Below are 14,918 nucleotides of genomic sequence, written 5' to 3' on the forward strand. Positions count from 1 at the left end.
GAAATTGTTCACCCAACCAATTGTTTGGGTGAACAATTTCCTGCCTATTGTTCACCCACATCACTGTGGAAACATCCAGTGATTGTTTCACGTATCCAGTGCCACCCATCACTGGATGTAGGGTGGCACTGGATGAGCCACCCTACATCCAGTGGGTGGCTCATCCAGTGCCACCCACTGGATGAGCCACCCACTGGATGAGCCACCCACTGGATGAGCCACCCACTGGATGAGCCACCCTACATCCAGTGGGTGGCTCATCCAGTGGGTGGCTCATCCAGTGCCACCCTACATCCAGTGGGTGGCTCATCCAGTGGGTGGCTCATCCAGTGCCACCCTACATCCAGTGGGTGGCTCATCCAGTGGGTGGCTCATCCAGTGCCACCCTACATCCAGTGGGTGGCTCATCCAGTGGGTGGCTCATCCAGTGCCACCCTACATCCAGTGGGTGGCTCATCCAGTGGGTGGCTCATCCAGTGGGTGGCTCATCCAGTGGGTGGCTCATCCAGTGGGTGGCTCATCCAGTGCCACCCTACATCCAGTGGGTGGCTCATCCAGTGGGTGGCTCATCCAGTGGGTGGCTCATCCAGTGGGTGGCTCATCCAGTGGGTGGCTCAGGTTGCAGGCTGAAAATATGTGCTCTCAATTTATGGCAGAAAAATTCCCCCATACCGGTGAAGCAAAAACTATGCTACTTAAGTTCTAGGTAGGACATATTTACAGACAAAGGTTCTTATTTTTAATCTTAAATGTAAAATGTATATTTTTTGTACAGTTTTGGCTTAAATACTACTCTGAGTGTGTCATTCTTTCTGAAAATGGACTTTTTTGAGTCTGTACACTCAAGTAGCTAATAATCGAATATTAAATTAGTTGAAGATCTTTTCAGTAATTCAAATAATTACAATTAATCTTTGTTGTTTTCCTTATATGGTGCAGGTTGCTTTACAGCCTACATGCAAACAGTAAGGAACATAGATGAATGTTTTTCTTGAACTCAAAATCTCTCTCTGAAATTACTCCAAGATAAACTTCTCTTTCTTGTTAGTTTCATAAAAATAAAAATACTGCAATAAATAAACGTTAGAAAAAAGTTGTCTAACCCGAAGAATGAATTAACAAGGGCTCCTCTGGTTTCGTCATCCAGTGGGATGGAAGGATTTCTGCTCGTCTCTGCGATATCCGAGGTAGTAGCCTTCTTGGCGCTGAAGAAAGCATGGAAAAAGACAAACCTGGAAAAGATATGAAACAAGCTCAGCTTTACAGAGGACGTTGCCGGCTAGGAGCCACATTTTGATGCTCAATTTGGATATTTTGTTGAAATCAGATCTGTTTTTGCATGGTCATTCATATTAATAATTAAACTTGACCTCAATGAGACTTTTGTGTGAACGTTCTAGGCATGCGCAGAAGAAGAACATTCACATCACACAGCAGCGCATGGTTTACAGCAGTGGTCCCCAACCTTTTCATTACCGCAGACCGGGGTGCAGGGGTGTGTGTGTGAACCGTCAGATAAAGCTTCTGCATGTTGGTGTTCCCACTAAATACTGAATAATATGCCCTATTTGGGTTGTCTTGGCCTTTTTATCGCAGCCTGTGGGGTTTTCCCTGCCTGGGAACGAGAATACAACCTGCTGAATGTGACAGGTAGCCAATCAGAAAGCGCGGTGACGTCAGAACAGAGGGGAATCCTAAACAGCTGACATATCGCGCAACTGAGAGTCAGGTAGATATCGGAGATGATATGTGGAAATGTTTATTATTAAATCTAAAGGTCATTATTGTTTATTCAGTTAAAAATGTTAACTATGAAACAACATATTCACCTCCAAATCATAGTGCAGCAAATAGAGCGGCTGCTCCTGTCGCCTTTTATCCACTGCCTTTTCTTTTTGTTACATCTTTTATCTCTTAAAATGATTCCACAAACTATCACTATTGTTTCTACATCGTCATCCGTGTTTGGTTATTCTAAATTCCCGTATCCTATGTTGGGGGTTTTACTGGATTATCCTCTGGAATCGGGATGTTCTGACTGGAATCGGTTCGTGTTGCTCCTGCCTTGGACACACGAACCGATCCAACCTGTTGGACTTTTATCAGCTCTGTGGTCACAGAGGTTTGGATAATCGGCCGACATTCTTAAATCTTTCGGTCTAAACCAGACTTAAGACTCACAAGCTCTACTCATCTCCTCTCGACCACTGCCCAAACGCTCTGACTCTGGTCGCTATGGTAACGTGTACATATCCCTTCAAAATAAGATGCAGATGCGCCACAAAAACGAACATTTTACTTTTGTGAAAAGTTTAACTCACGATAATGACTAACGGAGCCCTGAGCTTGTTTCTCTGCAACCAGACGGTCCCATCTGGGAGTGATGAGAGACAATGACACCTGAAGTGTTGCTTATATCCACAGCCTGCTTGGTCTCTACGTGGCAAAGCAGCTTGAAGCTTCATTGCCTCATTAGCAGCCGGTCGCCGCATGTTACGCAGAGCGGCTTGTAATGTGGGACTCACCTACCGGTCCGGGATAAATCCATTCTCCTGTCTCTTCTCTGGGCCTTTTCCCCTTTGCAAAGAAACTTTCCAAAGACGTCTGATCTGTTTCTTACTCATTTTGCTGCTTGTGGGCTCAATGTTGGCGCGCAAGTAACCGAGAGAATCCGGTTAAAGGATTTTCAAAATAAAAGATCCTCCAGACTCAAATAATATATCAAATGGAAATATTTAATTATTTCTTGCGCGGCCCGGTGCCAATTGGTCCACGGACCGGTACCAGTCCGCAGCCCGGGGCTTGGGGACCACTGGTTTACAGAAGTAATAATGTGTAGATCAAGTTCTCTGGCTATGGGAGCCGACGGTATTGTCACAAGATCATAACAAGATGAAGGAAGCTAATAAAACAAAGGCACAACTAATAACAGCCTTTTGTTTAGGATTGACTCCAATGGTAAAATTAGCACGTGGCAATTGTAAATTATTTCTCTGTTATTCCAAAACAATGTTATCACTTATTTGGCTTTAAAAAATTGGACTGATGATTCTAACTCAGTTTAATGATCATTTGAGATGATTCCTCCCAAAAAGAGTCCAGGACAACACCATAAACGATAAAAATTATGATGAAAAACTATTTATGTCTCTTGTAGTTAGTCTTGTGGTTGTGAATGGACTTTGATTTATACCACTAAACTGCACACATTTACTCAAATTTTCAAATTTGCTGATATTTATTGATGCTCTTGTGGAAAAACAGTACAAAGATAAACTTTTCAGATAATGTCGGTTTTGTTTTTCGTTTGTTTAACATCATTAATGGAAATTTATTGAGACAACGATAAATCAAATTTTTTTTTATCATGATCCATGATAAATGATAAGATAAGTGCCCACCACTAATTATGACATGTCGTATATCAATGGCATAAAAGCTGGATAAAAATGACATGACTGTTCAGAGTGAAAGCACTTTGAAAACAATCGGAGGGGAGAAAAAGACTGGAATTTGGCCGTTCAGATTGCAGTGGAAAAGTTGGACATAGCTTGCATATGGGCAAAATAAATGGATGTGGATGGCATTTGTTTGCTGTATGAATGTAGCCTAAAATGCTGGTCTCACCTGGCCACATCCATGATAAGATCCTCATGCTTTTTCACTTGATGGTTGTTGATGATTGAGGCGAGGCGAGCGACGATCCACTTCCTCAGGCGGAATATCGAGCTCTCTTTCCTAAACGAGAGAACGTCAACGTAATCACAAGAAGAGAGAAATATTATCTGAATCAACACTCACTGCTCTTTGCTCTCGTCTTTCTGCTTGCGGGTGCTGAAGTCCAGCAGACGGTCCGGCTGAGGCTGCAGGAACGTCCCTTTGAGCCAGTCCACGTAGCTCCGTAGAGCCGCCGGCTCCAGGTGCTGCACCACCTGCCACACCGACGGCACCACGGGGTAACCGTTGTTGGTCAGTGAGGAGAAGCTCACCATGACCACCAGCTGTTTGTCAGAGTTCCGACAGTTCTGAAGAAAGTCTGACACGTAGGTGTCCATTTCCGGGGCCAGTTTAAATCGGTCCGGTTTCTGACGGAGAAAAATCAGGGATTATGATCATCCAGTTGCTTTCGATTACATCCAGGAGGGGATTAAATTTGAAAAAAAAAATCACCAATCACCAATAATCAGCCAAAATTATTGAAAAAGTAATCATGTAATTCTAATGCATTTTTTAAGCAGTAAAATTTGTTAATCACGGTTTTGTGGAGCACTTCAGATTTTATTGTGTTGAACTTTTTTGAGTTTCTCTCAAAATGTTTGGTATTGTAGTCTTTGGATGTGTAGCAATTCAAATTATGTACATTTAGCTTTAAATAAAAATAAAATAACAATTCTAAACTTTTTCCACCTATAGCTTACATACATGCTCCTTTTCTCTGCAAAACTCTCAATTCACCATTTATTTCTTTGTTTTTCCATCCTTGTATCCAGACTTCTCTGCTACGACCCCCTGAAAAGTTTCCTTTAGTGCATTTATTGTGGGACTGCTGCAGAACAGCCAGACTCAAAAACAGTTGCCTCCAGGTGGCCATCAGATTCCACAACAATCCCATCACTAAGACTGTCTGATAAACAGAAACTTTCCATAAGTAGGAAAGAAATAAAAATACTTCCAAACTATTTATACTATTTCTGAGTTATTATCGCGGAGTAATAAGTCATCTGACAGTTTTGCCTGCGTCTCTATTGTGCTGGTTGTCTGAATGGTTTAAAGGGCCGTTTTCATGTGCAATTCCATCTCAACCTTAAACAAACATGCAGTGAAAAAATCAAGTTTCAATAAGTTTTTTGCACCAAAGAGTTAATAATAATAAACACGTTTTCACTGAAGCCATATGAATGTGAAAGGTAAGAGCCATATGAATGAAATAAGTCATTATTGATATGACAGGAACATTAAGCTTTGACACTTGGGTGGTGGGTGTGTCGATGTAGGCGTGACTGTCACCATCACCAAGTAAGAATGGGAAGGTTACTGGCTTTGTGTGGATGAGGAGGTGGGTGCACAGGGTGGCCACAGTTTCTGTTGACCGTGTTTTGGTGCCATTGATTGTTGGCACTTGTGTACTGGTCCTGGTCAGTCTGAGATTCCCCAAGTAAACCCAGTGCAGCCCTCTACCACCATTTGAGGCATATTTAGGCTCTTTAAATATGCATTTAAAATGTTAAATTGACATTTGTGACTGTATACAGAATAGATCAGAAAATATTGTAGTAATCATATTGCGAGGGAACGCAAAAGAATTTTTTCCCCCATGTCCCTAGAGGGCTCCGTAAAAATTCACTCTTAAGATGCTTTTGATGCAAATATTTTTTGTATGTTAGCATCTAACATAGCGGTTCTCAACGTGGGCGATACCGCCCCCCAGGGGGCGTTCAGAGGACGGCAGGGGGCGCTGGCGGACATTTTTACAAAAGGGGGGCGCTGGGATTCCTTTGGGGGGCGTTTGGTCGAAGGTAAACTTTACACCTTCAATACACAACAATACCAGTTTAGACTTTGAGCAACTTGGCAAAACTGTATTGTGTAACATTAAATCATGCTTGGCTGCAACTGTATCGATGGCAGCTCTTCTTCTATTCAGTGTTTGTTAGCTTCTGTTAGCTTCTTGGCGTAGCTCCGTTCTCCTGCTACTGGTAGCTAAAATCACGATACCCTCACTTTGTATCCCTCTGAAAAATGAACCCATTTAACTAAAGGAATAAAGAAAAACCTCCATGAGTGATACCACGATAGAGAGCGTTCATTTTATAGCGTTAACACTGTAAGTGGTCCGGTATGAAATGGGGGTGATGGAACAACACAGCACTTTTAAATTTCAATAATCAGAATGCAGAAATTGCTTCCGTTGTTTTAAAAGGTTTATGTCAGTCTGCCTTTTCCCCATCGATACGTTTCCCGACCGCCCTGCACCTTAGGGGCTTAAAAAAAAAAGACACACATTGCGCAAAACTGAAACAGGAGAAGCGGGACATAAAACGGAGCGAAGAACTAGATGTGAATTATGGCATAAAAACAAAGAATCCGACGCTGAACAGTGAAAAATCAACACATGATGTGAAACACATGACGATTAGGAGGCGCAGCAGGTGATGAGTGAAGATTACTGATGGTCAATAAACAATCAAATAAATGTAGCAACAGGAAAGAAACTAAAGTGGACATAGCAATAAACCAAGAGAGGATAATACTAATCAAAGGAAACTAAATGGAAATGAATAAAGAACAAAATGCAAGAATAAACTAAGAAACTAAAGTAAATACAGAGGAATAAACTGGTATGGCAAGACCTTTAGAGCAATAATTAATACCAAGACTGTATGGCAAGAATAAACAGACACTATTTCCAGATAAAAGGTAAAATAATATTGTTGAAGCGCCATGGGTTTGTTTAGACCACATCTAGTACTGAGAATAAATATATCTTACAGACCATAACAGTAAAGAACTGATCACTTATTTATGTTTTTAATTAGATTTGATATATTTATTTCTTCAATATTATTTTTCATGTCAGTGTTAATGTCATGAGGCTGATGACTCCATGACACTTTCAATTTGACTCATTAGGATTTGATTAAGAACCAGATTTGTTCTTTGTAATTTCTGTCCAGTAAAACTATTAATCTATAATCAATAGACAGGTCTATATAAAGATATAATCCATATTTCTGTCTCATATTTCTATGGCATTAAAAGGATCTGGAACTTTTGTTTTTCCACTGAAAGCTCTGGTTTGCACAATAAATGCCATGTGGGTGAAGTTTTATGGATGATACTCTGATGTCCCATTCTTCTGAAGGCAGCACAGAGCTGCACCACCAGAAACTGACAAACACTGAAGAGAAGAAGAGTTATGATTAATGTAGTTACAGTTCTATCCATGTTTTAATGTTGCAGAGCTCAGTCGTTTTGCAAATAGATCAAAGTTTAAACTGGCATGTTGAACATCTTTTATCTGGTCATTTTGTGGAATATTTAACAACTAGAAAATGGCACAAAATAAGAATATTTTTTCCACTTCGATTTGCTGCTGCAAGGCCTACTGATTTTAACTTGAATGTTCATTGCATTTTTTTTAGACACCTGTGAAAATAATTTCTATTCCCATAACTTTTTTGTTCTCTGGGAAATTATTTTTGATGATAAATACAGAAACAAGCATAAAAATCAAAACATCTACAATAGTGATAGTAATATTAATAATAAAATAATGGTCAGTGCAAAGTAGCCTGCAAATTCTTTGGTGGGGGGCGGTGAGGGACCTGGATAAAGGCTGGGGGGGCGCTGGCCCAAAAAAGGTTGAGAAACACTGATCTAACAGCTTCTGCAATTGTATGTATTGGCCGGGATTTGTGGTATTTCAGATTATTGTCTTTTTTCATCAACATTTAGCTAACAACAGCATACCAGCTAACTTCAGCATAGCAGGTAATGTCACCTATTTAAAGCTAAAATGCTAATTCTAACATGTTATCGTCAGTAGACCACGTTATCTTGCACTAGCAAGATAACATGCCAATAGAGGTAAACTAAGTAATGAGCACAGTAACCTAATAATATTAGCTAATGTTTGGTATTAATAGCTAACATACTGATGTTTGCATGATATAGAATGCTGTTACCAGACAGTTTTCACAGCTGTAGCCTGTGCTAGTGTGTTGGCTAATGTCAGTAATACCAGCTAACTTTAGCACATAAGATTTTTATAGCCAACATGCTAATTTTAGCACTTTGTAGGTTGTTAGCACAGTACAAGTTTGCATTATTGTAACCAAAGCTACATGCTATTATTAGTATCTTAGCTAATCACAGCATATTAGCAAATTTGCATGTAGTACGTTCTTTTAGTATTATGTTAAAATAGGATGCTTGCTTGTGCTCGCTGAAATGATTATGAAACAAATTATTTGCAAGCACTTTTAGAATTTTTTTACTACTACTTGGCTTTCTTTGACAGTTCTTGGACAGAAAAGAGAACAGAAAAAATGGGAGGGCATGCAGTAACTAAGAATCAACATCCTCAAGACAGTGCATTCGCTGTAATAACTGAGCTTCACTGAATGTCACCATTTTAGCATTTCTATCTTATCTTGACTTCTACTGAGATTAGATTTTTGCCAAGTTATGTTCTTTAACTACTCTTGGCCTCAGACAGCACCATTAACAAATCAGATTCAGTTTAGCTATTGACCAAATTAGTTTACAGCATCCACATTTGCAAGATGGTGCATATCTTGTACAAGCCTGTTGTGGAGAGTATAATCTCTTCTACCGTCATTTGTTGGGGTAGCAGCATCAGAACCAGGAATTTAAAAACATAAAAAAATGTAAAAATAAAAAACTCGTAAAGAAGGCTAGTTCCGTTCTGTGGAACCTCTAAAGAAGTATCCCAACCCTGGTCCTTAAGGATGTTTTTTTGCCATATCAAAATTGGTTTGTTTTGCAAAACTGCAATGTAAATACATGATTTGCATCACACAAGACACAAAATCAACAACTGGATGTTGCCTCTGACGCAAACCACCAAGAAAACGACAGGAAGTACTAGGAGGATCATTCTGCTGCATGTTTTTTTAAAGACATTGTCTGAACAAACTTATAAACATGTTACTTAAATGTGTTTCTTGTTTAATGGAAACACCACAATTGTGAAATTGTGTTTTTTCAACATTATCAATCAATCAATCAAATTTTATTTGTATAGCACATTTCAGCAGCAATGCATTTCAAAGTGCTTTACATAATTAAGAAAAGAAACTGCATGTAAAATTGAATAAACAGTAAGAAAGAGAAAGAGATTTTGAAAAAAAAAAAAACATTAAAACCCTCACCCCTTTTCAACCAGGGGGGATGACACCCACAACCCTGTCCTTATCTGGGACCCAAACCCGATCTGGGACTTTAGTCAAAACGCCGTTTGACAAGGACTCCATCCTCTAGGTAGGATTTTAATTTAAACACTGTCAATTGGGACTCTAAACGCCGTAGGACTTTAGTTAAACATCGTTTAACTGGGACTCTAACCCTCTGGGACTTTTCCAACCTCTAGGACTTTAGTTAAACATTGTTTGACTGGGACTCTAACCCACGTTTTACTCAAGGGACTCTAACCCGAATAGGGCTATTAAGGCCTTCCTGGGGTTTTTTACATCATTAAAAACTAAACACAGCATAAACAGTGAGAAAGAGAAATAACAAGAAATTAATTAATAAATAGATAAAAAGTAAAGATAAAAACATTAAAAACATCTAAGACATCAAAACCCGCACTCTAACCCCAATTTAGCCATAAACAATTCTAAACAGGTGGGTTGGGATTTAAAGGCACCCAGTGTTTCAGCTGTTTTACAGTTTTCTGGAAGTTTGTTTTGAATTTGTGGTGCATAGAAACTGAATGCTGCTTCAGTTTCTATGATAAACGATAAACATTAGAGGAATATGGACAAAGTATTGTGCACATTTGTAATGGCAAAGCAGCAATTGTATTCAGTCAGAGGCTTCATCAGAACAGCTGTAATACAGACTGCTAAAGAAAATTCTATAGCACTCTGTAGCCGTCTGTAGTAATTCTCACAGCTAGGCCTGTTGCGATAAACGATTAATCAATTTAATAAATTAAAACTATCAACCTCATTTTAATTATCGTCCTTATCGTCTCTTCCGGCCTTTTTTCTTTCTGTTGATGACACTGAATGAAAAAAGGCTCAGCTCCGGTCTCTCCACTGATCCCCCCTTCCTCATTTCCTTAGTCTAATGTCCAGCACACATTACACGAGTTGTCGGCCCATTTTCAATGAGAGACACATTAGCTGACAGAAATCCCAGGTATAACGGTTCGATCAGGTTCGTTGTGCAGTGTGGTGTCCAGCCACATGGGCACAAAATAATGGCTACAAGTCCAGATAACTAATTTTAAAATCAGGCATTAATCAATGCTTTACTAGAATCTACCTGTGATGCATGTGGCTAGATTCAGCGCAAAGTCCTGACTGAATAAAAATCATTATAACCTATTTATGTCACGTTAACGAAGAACAACTGAAAAGTTACTGGGTTTATCAACTGAGGTAGCAATTTGGCTCCAACTCCCCCCTTTGTCATTTCTATATTCTTTGCAGAAAATGTTGAATAAACATTAATGATACCACATATCATCTCCAATGTCTGCTGGACTTCATGTTGTTCCATGTCAGCTGTTTGGGATTCCCCTCCGTAATTCCCCCTCAGAAAGCATGGAGGAGAATCCACGCTTTCTGATTGGCTACCTGTCACATTCAACTGGCTGCGTTAAGCTCCCATACGGAAAAACCCCTGATTTAGATCGGAGCGGCCACGACGATCTGCCGTAACACACCACACACTGCAGGATGATCGGTTAGATCGGCCATCGATCTAAGATTGTCATAAGGGGAAAATATGTGTGCCCATCTTCTCTATTTAAATCTAGTGATTACTGAAGGGCAATATAGTATACAGACTTCATAATCTGCACTCTTTTGGTTGAATGCAGTATTTATTTCCACTTTGGCTTTATGTTGTTTAGTTTTTATTCAAGTACGTTTTTTGTTAATGGAGACTGAGAATCCATTTTATTTTTGTTTTTGATTGTTTTGTTTATTTAGTTTATCAGTTCCAGTGTTATGTGTTCTTTTGAAAATAAGGTGCATCTATAAGGAAATTGCATGCATTATTAGTCATTTCCATTAAATCAGTGTCAAAAGGTCTTGAAACAATATTATCGTTTATCGCAATAATTTTTTAGACAATTAATCGTCCAGCAAAATTTGTTATCGTGACAGGCCTACTCACAGCTAACAGTATCTAGAACAACTATGAACAACCTGGAATAATATGAGTTACGAAAACATTTAATTTTCTGTTGGGATTAATACAAGTATTTTTGAATTTGAAACAGAAGGTTCAAGTTTTCTTCACCATTTGTTAGAATATGTTATTAACTTACATTTTTCTTCATAAATAATTTAAGGAAAACTGAAACTGAGACTGACCTGAGCTGAAACTACATGTTCGCCGTAGTGCATCATCACCTCTCCAGATAAAACCTCCTTTAGTTGGGATAAGGACAGCAGAGGCAGGGCACTGCCCAGCAGACGGTAGCTCAAATAACTACACAACAGGAAAATATGTCGTTAGACTGAAAATAACTGGGAGGAAAAGTGATGCCTACAGAGTTGAAAACATAAAGATTGGAAAAAAAGTTAAATATAGCTGGTTAGTGGGAGTAAATTTCTCTTTTCATCAACTGCCTCATATCAAAGCAAACCATCACAACAAGTGATGGTTTGTTTAGCAGCTGCCAGTTATGGACTCACTGTGTCGGTCCAGACGGCTCCTTGAACATTCCCACAGTGATGGCTTTATCCCAGAACAGCTGGAAACTATCCTCCTTCAGGGAGAGCTTCAGCAAGTCCAGGGCCACAGAGGGGAGGACGCGCTCCTTCTTCACTGAGCGGGCCGCCATCTTCAACACCTCCACTAGCCTGTCAGATGGAAGATACAGATGACTAAACATACTGATTTCAATTAGAACTAATTTTACTTCAGAAGCATAGTAGGGACATTGCAGATAGGAAAAAAAGGAGAAATTTTGAGATTAATCGCAAAAATTTTTAAGAAAAAAACTTGGAGCTGAGATGTGAAGGGGGTTGGTTTTGTTCTCTAGTTGCATTTTTAATTTGAACCTTTTTCATTTTGTTGAAAAAGCAACCAAAAAGGGCTGACACTGGTGTACTGAATATTTTTCTGATGCACCATTTTGTCAGTATTATATTGTTAAGAGCATCAGAAGATGTATACATATACACAATAAGAATTTTATTTTGTAATTTGTTTGACTGGCTCTAATAAAACTATTTGAAATAAGAAAAATACATTGAAATTTCTGAGGTTCTCACGTTCCTTAATGGAGTTTGCAATGGAAAAAAATGAAGAAATTACAAGACTATCTCCATTTATACGTCATATTTTCTTTACTAATCTCAAAACAAAGTGCAACAAAAGAAAATACTGTTTGTTGATGCATTTATAAACAAAAACGAAATGTATTTCCTTTTAGTTGTGACATTTTTCAGGATTTAACAGCTGATTACTGATCAGAGCAAATCAGGGGAAATTTGGCTGATTGCTTTGGTCCATCTTATTTTGTTTTGGATTGAGATGGCAACCTTTGACCATAAGCTACTGCAGCTATAAATTTAAAAAAAGTCTTTAATTACAGCTGGATGATTTGGCTGAAAAATATATCACAATTTAAGGGTTTCATATCAGTCGATATAGATTATTAATGATTTTTTTTTTTCAAATATCTGAAATACAGACAACTGTTAATGTAAACTTTCCTGTTTTATCCTCAAGCTATTGCACTAATTTTTTTCGTTCACTCTACATTATTGCTGTTCACTTTTAAGGAGTTATGAGGCACAGCGGTAAAACCCTAATCGGCTGCTGTGCCAAGTACTCAACAGGTTGTTGCTAGGTAATTCAAAAAGTGAATCAGTTGCTAAGTAAACCAAAGAGTGACAGAGTGAGTTAGTTGATACCACAAATCTTGCTTAGCTCGCCATGAGAGGTTGAGTAGCTGAAACCTTTCTTCTGCATACATCCCCCAGAATGCTGTGCGGTGCTGTATCAGAGCTCAGTGACATTTTTGAATATTCTATCAGACATATTATCTATTAATACTGATCATGTGTCTATTGTGATAGACATTGTCATTGATTTATTGCCCAGCTCTATATTCTAAACCAGTGGTTCTTAACCTGGGTTCGATCGAACCCCAGGGGTTCGGCGGAGCTGTCAGGTAAAGACACACTTGTGTAAAGTCGTGATGACGCCCCGCTTTGCCATCACTTGCTGCAGAGGATCACGTTACATTGCTTAGCCAATCAGAGGATCACGTTACATTGCTTAGCCAATCAGAGGATCACGTTACATTGCTTAGCCAATCAGAGCTGCGGAGGAGCCCTGATTGAAGCAGATCCACTCTCAGCATGGATTTGAACTTGTGTCTTTAATTACTTCAGCAAAGCTCAGTTTTTACCACATTCTGTAGCTTTCGGTGTTCTTCTAAATCTGCTCCTTAGTCGCATCTTTTCGGGGTTGCTACTGCCTCTAGTGGCGTGGGGGTGGTAACACAACTAATATAATTACATTACTAAATCAGAATACCGCAAAGTCTTTATTTTAAATACCTTGATCAACTTTGCTGAAAATACTGAATATATTTTGAAGAACTGTTCTCAGAGACTCCACCTTTTAAGAAGACTTTGTGATCATGGGGTGACCCGACTAGATCCTAATTGGGTCACCCCTGTGTCTTGAATTTGGGGGGAAAAATCATATTTTATTCATCACTACAGAAGGGTTCAGTGAATGCGCATATGAAACTGGTGGGTTCAGTACCTCAAAAAAGGTTAAGAACCACTGCTCTAGATTATTTAGCTTTTAAATTCAAAATAAAATGCAGTGGTGCAGATTAACTAATGACTATGCTGTGAGTTGTGGAACATGTTCTCACTTTGGGATGTTATCTGCGTTGATGATGGTGGAAGAGTCCAGCAGCTTCTTGAGCTTCTTGGGCTTCAGGGCCTGCGGGAAGTGTTGCAGCGCCACCAGCAGCAGCTGCATCTGCTCCGGGGTCCTGAAGGCCGACGCCAGGTCAGCCTCCAGAGCGCTCAGCAGAACCTCCTCAAACACTTCCTCCGGTATCTGTGGACCCAGAAAACAGCGGCTTAAAGAAGGAGAACGGGTCATAGTGGTGGGAAGGTGAAGCTGTTACCGTTACCTCAGTGAGGATGTCGGTCATGGTTTTGCTAGGCAGGTCCTTCAGGTGCTGCTTGTGCTGGATCAAACACTGAAGGAGCTGCACACATCCCAGCACCACCTGGGGTTCCTGCAGAGAAAAGTAAACAAGCTCAAAAGCTTTTGGATATACGGGTTAAATCAGTGTTTTACAAAGTCAGGGCCTCAAGGGGGCGCCCCAGAGTTTCAAGAGAAGATAGGGTAAAAAAGGGCAAAAAAAAGAAAATTGAATCCATCAAATGTTTTAATTATGATGGGATACTAAGGCCACACTAATAAAAATAAATTCTATGAGAATAAAATATTATTTATGACTTTAATCTCGTATTGTCACGACTTTATCCTTGTATTATTTCGACTTTATTCTTGTGTTAATTTGACTTTATTTGCTTTCATGGACAAACTAAGAAGCAGACTTACTTTGACGAGGCGTCCCGACTGATGGAGAGCAAGGACGCCAAACAGATTCCCAAACATGGCATTTCTGGCAAGTTTCTAAAGAGCAAAAACCAGGTTGAGGTGTTCAAACATCCTTTAAATGATATTTCTGTGCTAAATGAAGTCCAAAAGATCAAAATGTACCTTTTTCACAGCCTGTAAGTTGTGTTTTTCCTTGATTCTGTCAAGTATGCTCTGCAGGGAAATGTCTTCAAAGGCACTCAACACCTTAGGGAGAAGAAAACTCAGGTTTGACTCTTTACTTTCTCCTAATCTCTGAGACTTAAATGGATTTTTAGTTTTGTCTCGAAATTTGAACAGTTTTTAGCAGCTTTATAGTTGGAAAATTAACAGAATTGTATCAATTTCCTTGTTGTACCACAGGACTCAGGCCAGCGGTCCACTCACCTGTCCCAGAGCCAGGCTGAACCCGGGTCGGGCCGTCTCCCGGGTGTGGGCCAGGCCGTCCACCAGCCTTTTTAACGTGTATTCCAGCTCATCAGCCTGCAGCACAAACAGCAACCAGGATATTTTCATTTACTCCTGACTTCACAATTACCCTTTGAACAATTTTACCTTTTTTCATTTTTAGATTT

At 39.5% G+C, this 14,918-nt stretch overlaps 1 protein-coding gene across 1 annotated transcript in view; it reads right to left on the reverse strand.

The window, feature by feature from the left end:
• mybbp1a (MYB binding protein (P160) 1a) overlaps window positions 1-14,918 on the reverse strand; it is a 45,631-nt gene that overhangs the window by 28,773 nt on the left and 1,940 nt on the right. The window contains exons 2-12 of the mRNA XM_081615902.1: window positions 14,731-14,826; window positions 14,467-14,550; window positions 14,305-14,379; window positions 13,868-13,975; window positions 13,601-13,791; window positions 11,397-11,564; window positions 11,073-11,190; window positions 3,802-4,085; window positions 3,628-3,738; window positions 1,104-1,232; window positions 179-239 (exon numbers count right to left, since the gene is read on the reverse strand). Coding sequence (XP_081472028.1) covers window positions 179-239; window positions 1,104-1,232; window positions 3,628-3,738; window positions 3,802-4,085; window positions 11,073-11,190; window positions 11,397-11,564; window positions 13,601-13,791; window positions 13,868-13,975; window positions 14,305-14,379; window positions 14,467-14,550; window positions 14,731-14,826 — 1,425 coding nt within the window. The remainder of the gene's footprint in view (window positions 1-178; window positions 240-1,103; window positions 1,233-3,627; window positions 3,739-3,801; window positions 4,086-11,072; window positions 11,191-11,396; window positions 11,565-13,600; window positions 13,792-13,867; window positions 13,976-14,304; window positions 14,380-14,466; window positions 14,551-14,730; window positions 14,827-14,918) is intronic.

This window comes from Poecilia reticulata, chromosome 14 (genome assembly GCF_904066995.2).
Source record: "Poecilia reticulata chromosome 14, P_reticulata-male-v2, whole genome shotgun sequence".
Classification (NCBI taxonomy): domain Eukaryota; kingdom Metazoa; phylum Chordata; class Actinopteri; order Cyprinodontiformes; family Poeciliidae; genus Poecilia; species Poecilia reticulata.